The sequence below is a fragment of the Phaseolus vulgaris genome, chromosome 3, assembly GCF_000499845.2.
Source record: "Phaseolus vulgaris cultivar G19833 chromosome 3, P. vulgaris v2.0, whole genome shotgun sequence".
In the NCBI taxonomy this organism is placed as follows: Eukaryota; Viridiplantae; Streptophyta; class Magnoliopsida; order Fabales; family Fabaceae; genus Phaseolus; species Phaseolus vulgaris.
In genome coordinates this window covers 41,667,264-41,680,999 of record NC_023757.2, presented here as the reverse complement: position 1 = coordinate 41,680,999, position 13,736 = coordinate 41,667,264, and the positions used below count along the sequence as shown (strand labels likewise).

At 31.2% G+C, this 13,736-nt stretch overlaps 1 protein-coding gene across 1 annotated transcript; it reads left to right on the top strand.

Annotated features, from left to right (window-relative positions):
- The first annotated feature begins 9,868 nt into the window (after positions 1-9,868).
- LOC137807793 (protein NRT1/ PTR FAMILY 4.6-like) lies at positions 9,869-13,529 on the top strand. Its single transcript, XM_068608594.1, has 5 exons — positions 9,869-10,186; positions 10,311-10,413; positions 10,613-10,830; positions 11,549-11,989; positions 12,352-13,529. Exons 1-5 carry the CDS (start codon positions 10,184-10,186, stop codon positions 13,321-13,323), a joined length of 1,737 nt encoding a protein of 578 aa, XP_068464695.1. The 5' UTR covers positions 9,869-10,183; the 3' UTR covers positions 13,324-13,529.
- The last annotated feature ends 207 nt before the right edge of the window (positions 13,530-13,736 follow it).

Sequence of the window (13,736 nt, the reverse complement as noted above, 5' to 3'; positions counted from 1 at the left end):
TTAATTAGAGTAATTTTTTTTTAATTTTTATATTATTTTACATGTATATATAATCTAATCAGAAAGTATTAATATTTATTAATTTATATATAGATATAATGATATATATTAATTTTTTAATGATTTATAACTTTCTTTTATAATGAGAGGAGTTTTATAAGAACAAGTTAAAAGTAAATTAACTACATGTTGTGTTTTTTTTTGAACGAAGCTTACGTTAAACTAGTTTATAAATTCTATAATATTGGAAATTCCAACAAATACCCGGTAATAATTTAAGAAATAAATCATTGATTTTTTCTATTGAAAAGGAGAGTGAATTTAAAATGACATTTATTACAGAATTATAAAACATTCAAAAAAAAAAACAAAATGAAAGGAATGATTTTTAATGTCCCTTTATATTATGTATTGAAACAGTTTTATCCAACGAGTAATATTAATTGAAGCACGGGTAGATGTAGTCGAAACAAAACAAGGCATAGTTTACAGATCATCATATATTTTATATTTTTTAAGTGTTCAATCATCGATTCAATTCACATGTCTAAGGGTATATGTATGAAAAAATATATATTTTGAAAGCTTGATTCTTTGAACGAACTTACTATTTTCAAAGACTAATATTATTTCCAGTGTCCTTAAGTTTAAAAAAAAAGTGTAAAGATTCCTCTTTTATGTTACATATTCGACTTTAATAAAATATATAAGTGTGCAAACTTCATATAAATTCAATTTTATAATTGAGTTAAGTTTAAAATATTTTTTTTAATATAATATCAAAATTATTTAAAGTTTATCAAAATTTGTTATATTTATCAGATTATATCTCAAAAAAAATAACTAAAAATAAAAAGATTTAATAGTGTATAAATAATACAAATCTCATTTTATAAATTCTAATTTTATAAAATTGAGTTAAATTTAAAGTTAAATACTTAAATATAATAATAAATATAAATATCATCTTATAAAATTGATATAAGCGTAAAGTTCAGTGGTTACTACTCTAACTAATATAAAAATGAAGTTGTGACTTTAAAGATTAATTATAAATTACAGTTTGAAGGAAAGAAAAGGTTATAATGGCACATAAATGTTTTTTTTTTAAAACAAGTGTAAGTGATATATAGTTTCTCTTATCTGAGAGGTAGAATTGGATTGTAGGAGAGATAATAAGAGGAGAAATTGGACTGTAGGAGAGATAATAAGAGGATAAATGATGAATGAGTTTTGTGTATATTATTGAGTCGCTTTCTTAGGTGGAAGGAAACAGACAAAAAGAATTAAAAAAATTTATATATTTATTTGTTGTTGGAAAAAGAAAGGTTTGTTTATAATTAAGATGAATTTGGAGGCAGAGAGAGGTAAAGAGAAGATGGTGACATATTTTGTGAAGTTATAATATTTTTGTTCTTAAAACTCTGACTTTTGATCTCACCTGCTTCCTTCCTTCATATCCTCTCCACTTTTACACGCCTCATTGGGCCACCTTCACAGGCCTACGATCCACCATGTCACTTCAATTTCATATTATAATCATATTTTACCCTCCCACCTTCAAATTAACTACTAATAAATCAACACCAACACATTGTTTTTACTGTTCACACACAATAATAATAAAATAATGATGATGCATTTCGTTTAATTTTGGCACGAGAATATCAATCACAATTTGATGTTTTTGATGGGTGGGTGGGTGAGTACGTATTCCCTTTCAAATACAGCCCTACACTTCATTCTTAATTTCATTTTTCAACATCTGTTTTTCACTATTTTTTTACTTGGTCAACGAGGAAACAAAACATCAAGGAAAACAAATCTTATTGGGCTGCTTTTCGAAACATTGAAAAGGCCCGCTCCACATTTTTTTTTTCATTTTTCTTTTTGGTCAAGGTTGTTTTGTTTGCAAAAACTTAATATATATCCACTTCGCCCAACAAAATTCCTTCACAGCCCGTTTGGAAATCTCTTTCCGGGTTTTACATTCTTCAACTCCAAGAATTATAAAAGAGATAATAATAATAATATTACAATATGATGACTAAGTTTGTCTAATTGTATTAGTTATATGTTTTGTTTACTCATACTACTTGAGTTTTGATTCCTGTTCTCGAACAAGATCTAGATAACGCTGAAGTTAGATTTACCTATAGATGAAAATCCCAAAAAAGTAAGAACTCTTAACATACATCTTATAACATTTTATAGGATGTCCAAACCTTCGAGTAGTTTGAACAACATCATCTTCACTATCACATGGTATGTTTGAATTGGGGAGGAGATTTGTGAGGAGGAGGGAGAGTGGATTTGTGAGGATTAGAGAGAATGTGTGAGAATGTGTTAAGTTGTTTGGATTGAGGGATGATAGTGTGGATTTGTGAGGATGGTTTATTAAAATTTGTGAGTGATATGATAGTTGAGAGAAAATTTAGAAAATATTTTAAAGATATAAAATGTAAGATTACAAATTTATCCTTATTATTAAAAAAACTTAAATAATAAATTATGATATTTTTTTAATATTTGATTTAATTAAATTTTTGTAATATATAAAAATTAGAGTTATAAATGCAAATTTGGAAATTGTTACATAAAAACAAATAATTTAAATTTTTAAAATTTTAAAAAATATAATATAAAATAATTTTGTATTAAATTAAAATGATATTATTAAATATATTAAAATTTATGAAAATAATAATGATTATTGTTTTTTTTATATTATAATTTTATTTTATTATTTTTATTATTTATAATTATTTGTTGTTATTAATAGAATAATTAAATGTTTTTATTACATAAATTTATGTAATATTTAATATATTAATTTTACATATTGTATGTATATAACTATATAATAATGATAATAATAAAAAAAATTATATATTATATATAATAATTATTATTATTGTATTATAAAGAAGTTAATATATTTAAAATTTATTCTAATATAAAAAATATTTATAAAATAAAATTACTATATTATCTTTTTATAATCAATATTATTATTATTATATAAATTTAAATATTTATTATCAATAGTTATATATTTATTATTAATATTTTGTGTGAAAAATAGTGATTTGTGTTTGAATAATATGATAAAATTGGTGCAAAAGAAACCCTAATCCAGTAGCCATATGTAACATACATGTGTTATGCTCGTAACAATTGCATTTTGGAGGGGAGGAAGAGAAGAAGATGGAGGTGTGCAGAGATGGTAATGAATGCGAAGAAGGCAGCGAGTAAAAGTGGAGGTGCTGCGTCTGCTTTCTCTTCACTAAACATAAAATCGATTTTCATGACAAAAAGAAAAACTAAAGTCGATTTTTCATCCACTATTAAGTTTGTAAAATCGATTCTCCTCTTTGATTCAATGTCTAAAAACCTCAGTGTATTGTATGCACAGTTTGAAAATTAAGGGTATTGTAGTGAATTATCATTATTCTACGTTATCACACTCGCTAATCATCGCATATAAGAGAAGAAAAAAAAATCATATCTACTCGTTCATCCATATGCGCTCTCTCCTTCAAATTATTGGATGCAAACAACGAAAATCCTCACTCGTCCATTTGCACCTAAAGAGTATCAACAGAAACAAACAAAGCATAAGAGATTGTCCCATATCACCCTCACCCTTCAAATACTTAGCAACAATTTTATACTCTTTCATGAAAAAAGCAGTAGCGGAAGAGGGGACAACATCAAGCTCTAGAGAAACATTTACATCAGACATGACAAGAAAAGAACAACAAAATAAAAAACACTTGTGTTTTGGGACTAGTAACAGCACCGAGAATAACATCTGTTAGACCATGAGATGCAACATTGTTATCCAAATCAACTCAACTTGAGTAGTGTAATTCGTCCCTGCCACTACATTCTCTAAACCTAAAAGGGATTCAAAACAATTTTGCAATGTCAAATCATTAGAGATAGTTTTAGAAGGAACTCGTTTGTCAACAATAAGCAATGAGTTCTTTCTTATAGCAAATCTTCTTATTCATGAACACTCTCCAATTAGGGCATATCCGAAAAAATATCATCTTGAGATTCAAACCAAGTTCATATATCACCAATAGGGTTATCAACAACGGATAAATCTTTATTAACTTTCTGAACAACATCAATAGAAGCAATATGAGCTATGATAAGTGTCATAATTCAGTAATATTTCATACAAAAAGATAAACACTTATAAACTTTAATTGATAAAAGAATTATAATTCAACTTCTAATTTAGGAATTTTAACCATTTTACATATTTTTGGATTATGAGATGAATAAGAATGATTTATTCCCAATTTTGTGTTATTTTGAGGAACTTAAGGAGAGATGAAACATATAAATATATCATGAATAAAGATGTCACTTGATCCAAGTACAATATTCATTTAATGACTCACACAAATCACCTCATTTGGGAAATTTTTTCATTTTAAATTTAAATGATTCATTAATTCCTATTTTAGTTCTAAGAGGATAAAACTAAAAAAATATAGTAAAAATTAGAAAACTTATCTTAACCTTTTCAATTACATATATTTTTGAAACAATAAAACAGTCACGTTGTATTGATTAAAAGTTATTTAGAGTGATGTAGAACATATAACATTACACGTGATGTGGTCCACATAAGAATCTTGGTGAAAGTTCTAGTAGAAATGGTGCTTCTCATTTTGAAGTTGAAGCTCCTTAGCCTTTATAGTTGGAGCTACCCAAGGTTGAATTCCCTATCTCGATGAGAAATACACCTACTGCTTTGTCGCCCATTCACAAACTAATCAACATTAGTGTTTGTTTGGAATCTTTTTGAGTCATGTATTCTAAAAATTGTAACACATGCTTCAATTGTAATGTAACACATGCTCCAATTGTAATTCTTTAAGATGATCATAACATATTAATTTCTAAATTTTCCAGTGAATCATCCTTTTAAGAGATCAACAATAGCATGACCTTTTTGTTTTGTGATCAACTCAAATGATATAAATATAGGTCACTATGGTAAAACTCAACAAGAGTCAACAAAAAGGGGATTGAAATTATTTGTTTAGGTGATTCTTGGATGGGGATAAATATATACTATTGTGCTAAAACTCGCACTTGAATACTTTTAGAAATTTAAGTAAAAGTCTCATATTATATAAAAATAGAAAAATTAAATAACAATATATTCTATTTAAAAATGGTGCCATGATTTCTTATATTCAATTGTATTTCTTATTTTAAATTAATACAAATCCTATATGTGATTAGATATTTATAGATGAATCCGATAATGATTATTGTTATTATTTATATACTATAAATCAATTTTATCTAAATAAAATATCAAATAAAAATGAACTTAAGGAAATGGGCCTCAATTCCATTAGTGTTGGTATACAAGACAAAATTGGACAGATGAATGTGATCGAATGTGGTTAGTGACATGACGAAAAGAGAGATGAACGAAGCCCACACAAAGATGAACCTCATAAACTACCAATGTTCTGAATAGAAAGTCCCTACTTGATACGAAATTACCAAAAAAAGGAAGAAAATGTCGAATGAGAGTGTTGCGTAGCCATTTATTTGGCTTGCACAAAGTATTGTGTAGGAAGCAAGGTCAAAAGTAATTGCTGAGTTTTTTAAACATCTTGCCACCAATTCAATTCATCATCATATCATATGTACAGACAAAACTAAACTAAATTCACTTGGAAAATATACTCGGTGACAAAAAAGTATTGTGCTAGCCTTTCTTATTTCTTAATAACATATTATTATTACTGAAAATAAATTATTCAAGAAATTAGTTTTTGGATGAGTTTTAGAGATTAGATTCCAGTATAAGCTCAATCGTTTATAAGTTTATTTGGATAATTGCGATGGATATTTGTTTGTAATGGACGTGAGACATTTGGTAAAATTCCATTAAACTATAGAAGTGAATAACAATAATTTAGGGAGGAGAAAAGGGAAAAGTGTTGGTGCATTCCTTGAATGTTGTACTGGAAAGAAGAGATTTGGCTAATGACAGAGCTCTTTCAATGGACCACATCTCTCCAAGACATATCTGAAAAGACTGTTGAATTCAAAACCTGAAAAAAGAACCATCCCAGCATGGACCAAAATATTAACTCACACTCTTCATTCATGTCCCTCTTTCCAACTTCATAACCCACTCAATCGCCCTTAAACTCATATCTCCATCACACATTGCTCCAATGTATACATACTGATATTTATATATATATATAGGGAAGGAGTTTTTTTAAAAGAGATTAACTTTAATGTCATCAAGTTTTTAGATGATTTGATATTATAGTAAGAAAATAACTTTTAAGTTTAATTCAACCTTTTTTATTTTGGTTGACTTTAAGTTATGCAGGGTATAGTAAATGGTTAAAAAGGTGTAATATGATGGTCTAGACTGAAGAGTAAGACAGCAAAAATTAGTACTCACTTAGAATAAGGGTATTCATTAAAGGATGATACTGTTGTGAAATTTTCTACTGCAGATTTTTGACTGATGCAGTTATTTATGTAAAATTGTGCATTTCAATATAGTGCACAGAATTGGACTTGAATATTCTTTTTGTGGATGAGTTGAGTGGAAGTTGTGTTTTAGAGAAGGTTTTTTAAGAGTTTAAACAAATTAGTGATCTTAATATGATTGAAGATTTAGACATATTTTTTATAGTTTGTGTTTTCTGTACTCTGGAATACATATACGTTGTATAAGATTGTGGGACAACTAAGTATATCAGAATACGAACTCCACATTTCTTGCTTCTATAATTGGATCCAGTTGTAAGGACCTTTCTTCTGGCTGTAAGCACAATTATGAAGGTCTAATTTTTGCTGCATAACACTTCTTGGAGTGAAGGCTGGAGGCCCTTGTCCTATGCCAGCGAACTAAGTAGCATACAGGAGGATTTTGATGCATAATTGTCAACTTCAAATTCGGTTGCAGATGGAGCATTAAGTCAAGCAGAGCTGGAAGGTGGGAGCTGCAGACGTGCTGCTGCACTAGCAATTTGAAGAAATGATGCAGCGTTGATGCAGTAGAATTCTGCACAGTTCATGCATAGTGCAGCTCAAAATTAGTGCCAGAGTACAAATTGTCCCATCTTTTCAATTCTGTTTGTGGCTTTAGTTTGTTACTAGGTTGTGAGATTTTGATCTCGTATAAAGTTGAGATACTACTCAAATGTCTCCTGTAATGGATTTATTTTTTGTTGATGAAAAAAAAGTATATTTGAAATAGAGTTTCTAAGTAGCTGTTTTTTATATAGTTAATTAGATGTGAATATGATTTTGGAGTAACTTTTCCGATGTTGATATTTGGACACAAGACTATATAGTTCTCTTAATATTGTAAATTAGGTTGAATGTTCTTTAGAGTCTAGTAAACTTGGTCTTCTTTTGTTAGATATTTTTTTTTACTATTTGTCGATAAAAAAAATTAATTAACCTTATCAAATCTTAAAGTTTAATAATCTTTTATATATAAAATATTCTTATTTTTAATCAATTTAAGATTCAAAACAAATAATTTTGGAGCAATTTCAAATTTGTCACCATGCCACATGCTAACTTCCAACTCAACTAAACATTGTTTTTTTTTCTACTACTACCGCAAAAAAGATAAAGGGCTTGCTTTGCGTGGACAACACAAACTTCAGTATTTTTTTTAATAATATATTGATAACCTTAATTTTTTATACCACTATACCCTCAATATTATTATTTTAATATTTTTTTATATAATTTTAATATATAAATAAGTCACTTCACGAATTGTATATAATTATCATGTTATTTCTCTTTTTGAACAGATTATAATGGATATTTTTTAGTTGTCAAGAGTTTGTTTTAGGGTTCAGGGTTTGTTTTACTATGATGTGAAAATATCACTACAATATTCTTTTTTTAATGCTACTTAATCATTAGAAAAAATTTCTTTTGACATTATCTTTTTTATCTACGTTCATTTGATAATTTCTATTCATAATAAAATATTATATTAAAATAATAATAATAACAAAACAATAAAAGTGTAAAATTATCATAACTCATAATCAACCTAACTTTTGTTGCCCAAAACACACAAATGGCAAGTTGAAGATGCCAACGTGGACTTCATCTGTTGTACCTACACATTTTATCCAGAGTCACAACTTTCAACAGAAAAATGTGTACAGTATGTGAAATAAATATACAATTAGTCCCCACAGAAAAGAAGATGGAAGCATACCCTCATGCTGAGCTTTTGAATATTTATCACACCCCCTATCACAAGGGCAACCTTGTAACCAACGATTGGTTCGTATAATCCTATTTCCTGTCACAAAAATATCGACACTTGATCATTAATTCAATGCTATCAGATTAGATACTGTATTTGGAGTTTAGATATTATTTTCATTCTAATTGATGAAATATATATATATGACTATGGACAACATTGTAGATAAAACTTATCATTCAGTTTTACTGATCACAAGCATTTTTTATTTGATCTCTTCTACTAAGTCATCCACCAGAGTCACTATAAGCTATGACTGTTGGATTCAAAAGGCAGTATAAAGGGTGTAGAGTATAACATCAACCACTAAGCAAAAAGTAAGAAAATTAAAGAGGTATTTTAAAAAGTTTAAGTATTAACAAAAAAAATAAGACTACATTAGTATTGATTTTTCGTGTAAGAGACCAGGTTGTATACTAATAAGTAATAGTTTGTTTTAAGGAAAATGATACTTTAACATGGCACATACAACTTTTGATACAACTTTGATGTTTTTGTTTTAAAATGAGGTTCACTAAGAACTTGAAATCTCCCTTGTATATGTTTGTAATGAGATGTAGGGAAGAGTGTTACACAGTAGCAATGAAACGGAGTTAGGTTAAATGGTGGCACATGGGTACGGAGCCATTGTTATGGGGATCCTAGCCACAGAACTTGGAGATGGCATTGACCCAACAGCCATACACAGTACTCTGCTCACCCAAAGAAAGAGGGACACTAAAGGTGGCCATAAAGGACACTTTAATGCATACTCTAACCATCAAGCATACTATTCAATGGTACTTACCACTGTTCTAAAGCCAATGCCCCCTTAGAGAAGATCCACACACAGCTTGAAAGCGATCTCAAGGAATTGAAACGAGACAAAATTCACATGACCTGCATAAGCCTCCATTGGCCTGGCCTGGCCTGCTAACTACAAATACTAGTCACAGTCACATTCAAACAGAGTTTTCAATACTGTTTTTGAAAAAATGGTCCCCTTGTTTTCTACTGGTCAGGAAAGGTTGTACCTAAGATAGTTTAAGAGATATAGTGAAGTTGGCAAATCATTGATCTTTGAGATTAGCATAAAACACAGTGGACTTATAGCCACTATGTGAACGAATCATGGGTGCTTGTGGGAGTAAGAGGGGTGTGGGACATGCTTGAGAAAAACTTCTCCCTAACTTTACCTTCACGCTCACCATCATGCAACTATGACCTTTTCTCAAATAATGTTGCCCACTTGTTCATTTTAATTTCTCTCAGCTTGTGGTGCCCTAATGTCCATGCCCTTGCTAAATATCACCGCACTTCAACTTCAACGCACTGCATGCTTTGTTCATGCAATTATCTACCGCCACCTTTATAAAATTCCCAACATGCATCGGTTTTTAAATTTTTAAATGAGTTGGATTGATTACCATCATTATCATTTCCATTTATGTATATAACCTTATCTTTTCAATAAGCAACTAAACAATTCACAGGAAACATACAGAAGAAATGAGAAGATTCAAAACAAATATAGGACCAAAAGTTGGTTACTATATATACTGCTTTAACCAGATAGAAACATTCATTCCCAGCATGGTCTCGTGTAGAAATGAAAGGAACCAAGAACGACAAAGTAACGGTAGAAACAGTCAACATCAGCATTAATGCAAGATGAAAGGATCCAGGAGAATGACTGGTTGCTTTCATATAGTCTAGACCTTTCCTCTTCTATCAGAAATTCCATTTCCCCCGCTATAAATGCGATTCTATTCTATTCACCACTTCCTACATGATACAAAGTGTTCTTGATCAAGTATTCTGCCACCAGCATCCCAATCTCTCCTTCATTACCATATTGAAGAATAAGATAAATACAGGATATAACAATTAAAGCTCGGGATGGTATAAATTAAACTTTCATACATAATTTCCAATATGGTTTTTTTCGTTGTTTATCTTAGTTTTTAGTATATAGCACTACTTTCTTTAGTTGGCTTTAACACCACCACTGACAAAACTGTTATAGGAAGAAGCACAGGTGCCCGTACTGGAAGGGTATGTAGATTGGAAGAACAGGCCAGCCATCAAAGGACGTCATGGTGGCATGTTTGCAGCCTCCTTTGTTTTAGGTAAGGCTGTCTGGCGACACTTTTCATGTTTCTCTTATTTTCTAACAACAATGTTCATATACTGGAACCACGAAATGTTTTAGCTACATGTACTTCTTTTAACCATATACTGTTTAATCGTTTTTCTCCTTCACAAAATTTCCATATTGTTTTTGATATGCATAACATGTTTGTAAATTTTCGACATGGCAAACCCCAGCTGCGGAGGTATTGGAGAACCTAGCATATCTTGCCAATGCAAGCAACCTTGTTTTATATCTGTCCAAGTTTATGCACTTTTCACCATCCACCTCTGCCAACATTGTCACTGAGTTCATGGGAACATCCTTCCTCCTTGCTATTCTTGGGGGGTTTCTGGCCGATGCCTTTATCACTACTTACTCCATCTATCTCATAAGTGCTGCTATAGAATTTATGGTAAGTTCTCATCGTAATAAATTAAGCTTCTATCTTTAGCGTCTATATAAGTTATAGTCTGGTAGCTTTGAATGTCATTACGTGTCAATAATAAAAAGTTAAAAAAAAAAAAGAGAACCTAACCTATACTTTGTACTTAGGTAGTTAATTACACTTTACTGTAATAAATAAAAAAATTGATTACTATTATGAGAAAAACCACATGGTCAGGATTTTGATAGACTTTCACTCATGTAGTACAGTACTAGTATCCCCACATAAAGGGACCCTTTTTCCATCCTCAACCAACTCCAAAATTAAAATGACAGAGTAGAAGAAAGATGAAAGAGGCCTGGCTATCATTTATTGCCATTAGATGCTGGTGCACCAAACAGGAAGCAAGATTAGATTGTGCTCAATCTTCTAGTAACCAGATTCTGAGTCAGTATATCGCTATTCTTCCGTGTAAAACAGTTAACAAGTGAAACTCCAAGCCAATTTTCAAAATAACTTTTCTTCATATCATCACGATTTATCAGACGTCACCAAAACAGCAAATGAAACAACTTTACCAAAGAAGCATGGATTGATCAAATAAGTTAAGTTCAATGAAGTCAAATAATTGAAGCTCATTAGGAATTAACTGTATAATACAAGCAGTTCCATGCCGTTATCAAGATTATAATCACTACTATATTTAGATCGTACTTTTAAAAGTGAAATTATTTGATGGACACAGGGTTTACTAATGCTCACAATACAAGCACACAAGCCATCACTGAAACCACCAAACTGCGTTATGGGAATCACCGACAGTCCATGCCATAAAATTTATGGTGGGGACTCAGTAATGCTATTCGCAGGCCTGTATCTAGTGGCTCTGGGCGTAGGGGGTATAAAAGGTTCACTTCCTCCTCATGGGGCTGAGCAGTTTGATGAGAATACCCCAGAGGGAAGGAAGCAGAGATCTGCATTTTTCAATTACTTTGTTTTCAGCCTGTCATGTGGAGCATTAATTGCAGTGACTTTTGTGGTATGGATTGAAGACAATAAGGGATGGCAGTGGGGTTTAGGAGTCTCAACTGCTTCAATACTTCTCTCCATCCCAGTTTTTCTTCTTGGTTCACTCAAGTACAGGACCAAGATTCCAACGGGGAGCCCCATTACATCCATGTTCAAGGTATACTTATGAATAAGTACGTTACACAATTCATTTAGTCGTTATTATATAGTTTTCATCTATTTCATGTTTTACTTCTTACATGAGAAAATGAAAGCTTCATTCTTACACAAGACTTAACTATGGTCATGTCTCAAACACTAGAGAAAATTTTCTACTGTACAAAACCACAACACCCAACAAACAAGTTGTCCAGGAATTAAAAGTAACTGCTTTCTCATTTTGGAACTAAAAATTATAATGGCACAACACAAGTATAGAGACCAAATATGAATTATTTGACCGAATAAATAACAGAAAATGACTAGTTTTGTAGTCAAATAAAATGCTAAACAATCTGTTTGGAATTTGCTGTGTTGAAGGTTCTTGTTGCAGCAATATGCAACAACTGCAAATCCAGGAATTCAAGCAATGTTGTCATAAGCATGGCCACAAGTCCATCCCATACAACTGAAAGGGAAAATGGAGAAGAAAGTAGGAGTAGAGAAGAGGTTCCAGGCCAAACTCTAACTGAGAGCCTTAAATTCCTTAACAAAGCAGTGATAGAACCAGTTCACCCAATTTTAGAGTGCACTGTAAAGGAAGTGGAAGAGGTGAAGATTGTGATAAGGATTATTCCCATATTTATGTCCACCATAATGCTAAACTGTTGTCTAGCTCAGCTATCTACATTTTCAGTCCAACAGTCAGCCACTATGAACACCATGCTTGGTTCCTTCAAGGTCCCACCAGCTTCTCTACCAGTGTTCCCTGTCGTCTTCATCATGATCCTTGCCCCACTCTACAACCACATCATTGTTCCATTTGCTAGAAAAGTAACCAACACTGAAATGGGGATCACACATCTACAAAGAATAGGGACAGGCCTATTCCTCTCCATTGTGGCAATGGCTGTGGCAGCTTTGGTGGAAACGAAGAGAAAGAAAACAGCTGCAAAGTTTGGTTTGTTGGACTCAACCAAACCCCTCCCAATAACATTCCTTTGGGTGGCCTTACAATACATTTTTCTTGGTTCAGCTGATCTTTTCACTTTGGCTGGCATGATGGAGTTCTTCTTCACAGAGGCACCGTGGAGCATGAGGTCCTTGGCAACAGCACTCTCATGGGCCTCACTGGCCATGGGGTACTTCTTCAGCACACTTCTTGTGTCCACCATCAACAAGATGACAGGAGCTATTGGACACACACCATGGCTTTTGGGTGCCAACTTGAATCATTATCACCTTGAGAGGTTTTACTGGTTGATGTGTGTTCTCAGTGTACTCAACTTCGTTAATTTTCTCTTCTGGGCCAATTCCTACAAATACAAACATTCAGCAAAGCCTGGATACTAGCTAGAACACACCTACTACGTACATATATACTGTTTCTTGTAACTTGATAACTTTCCTTCGTAGTTTGTGGTTGGACCCAAATAATCAGCACATTGAGACTTTATCTTCATCATGTCCATGCATACACCAATATTGGTTCCACTCTACTATTTCTTGGTTCAATGTACCCAGTTTTAATTTTAAATAAATTAATCCATTGCCTACTATCTATCGGAAAATATGGTACTTTGATAATTCTTGAAATCGTATATAACTGTCATGGGATGAATTTAAAAATAAATATATATAATAAAAAATAAATTTGTAATTAAATTATATAAAAATATTATAATAATAATATTGGGAGTTATAATTTAGTTGTATAAAAAATTGAAGTTATTAATATCTCGTTATATATATATATATATATTATT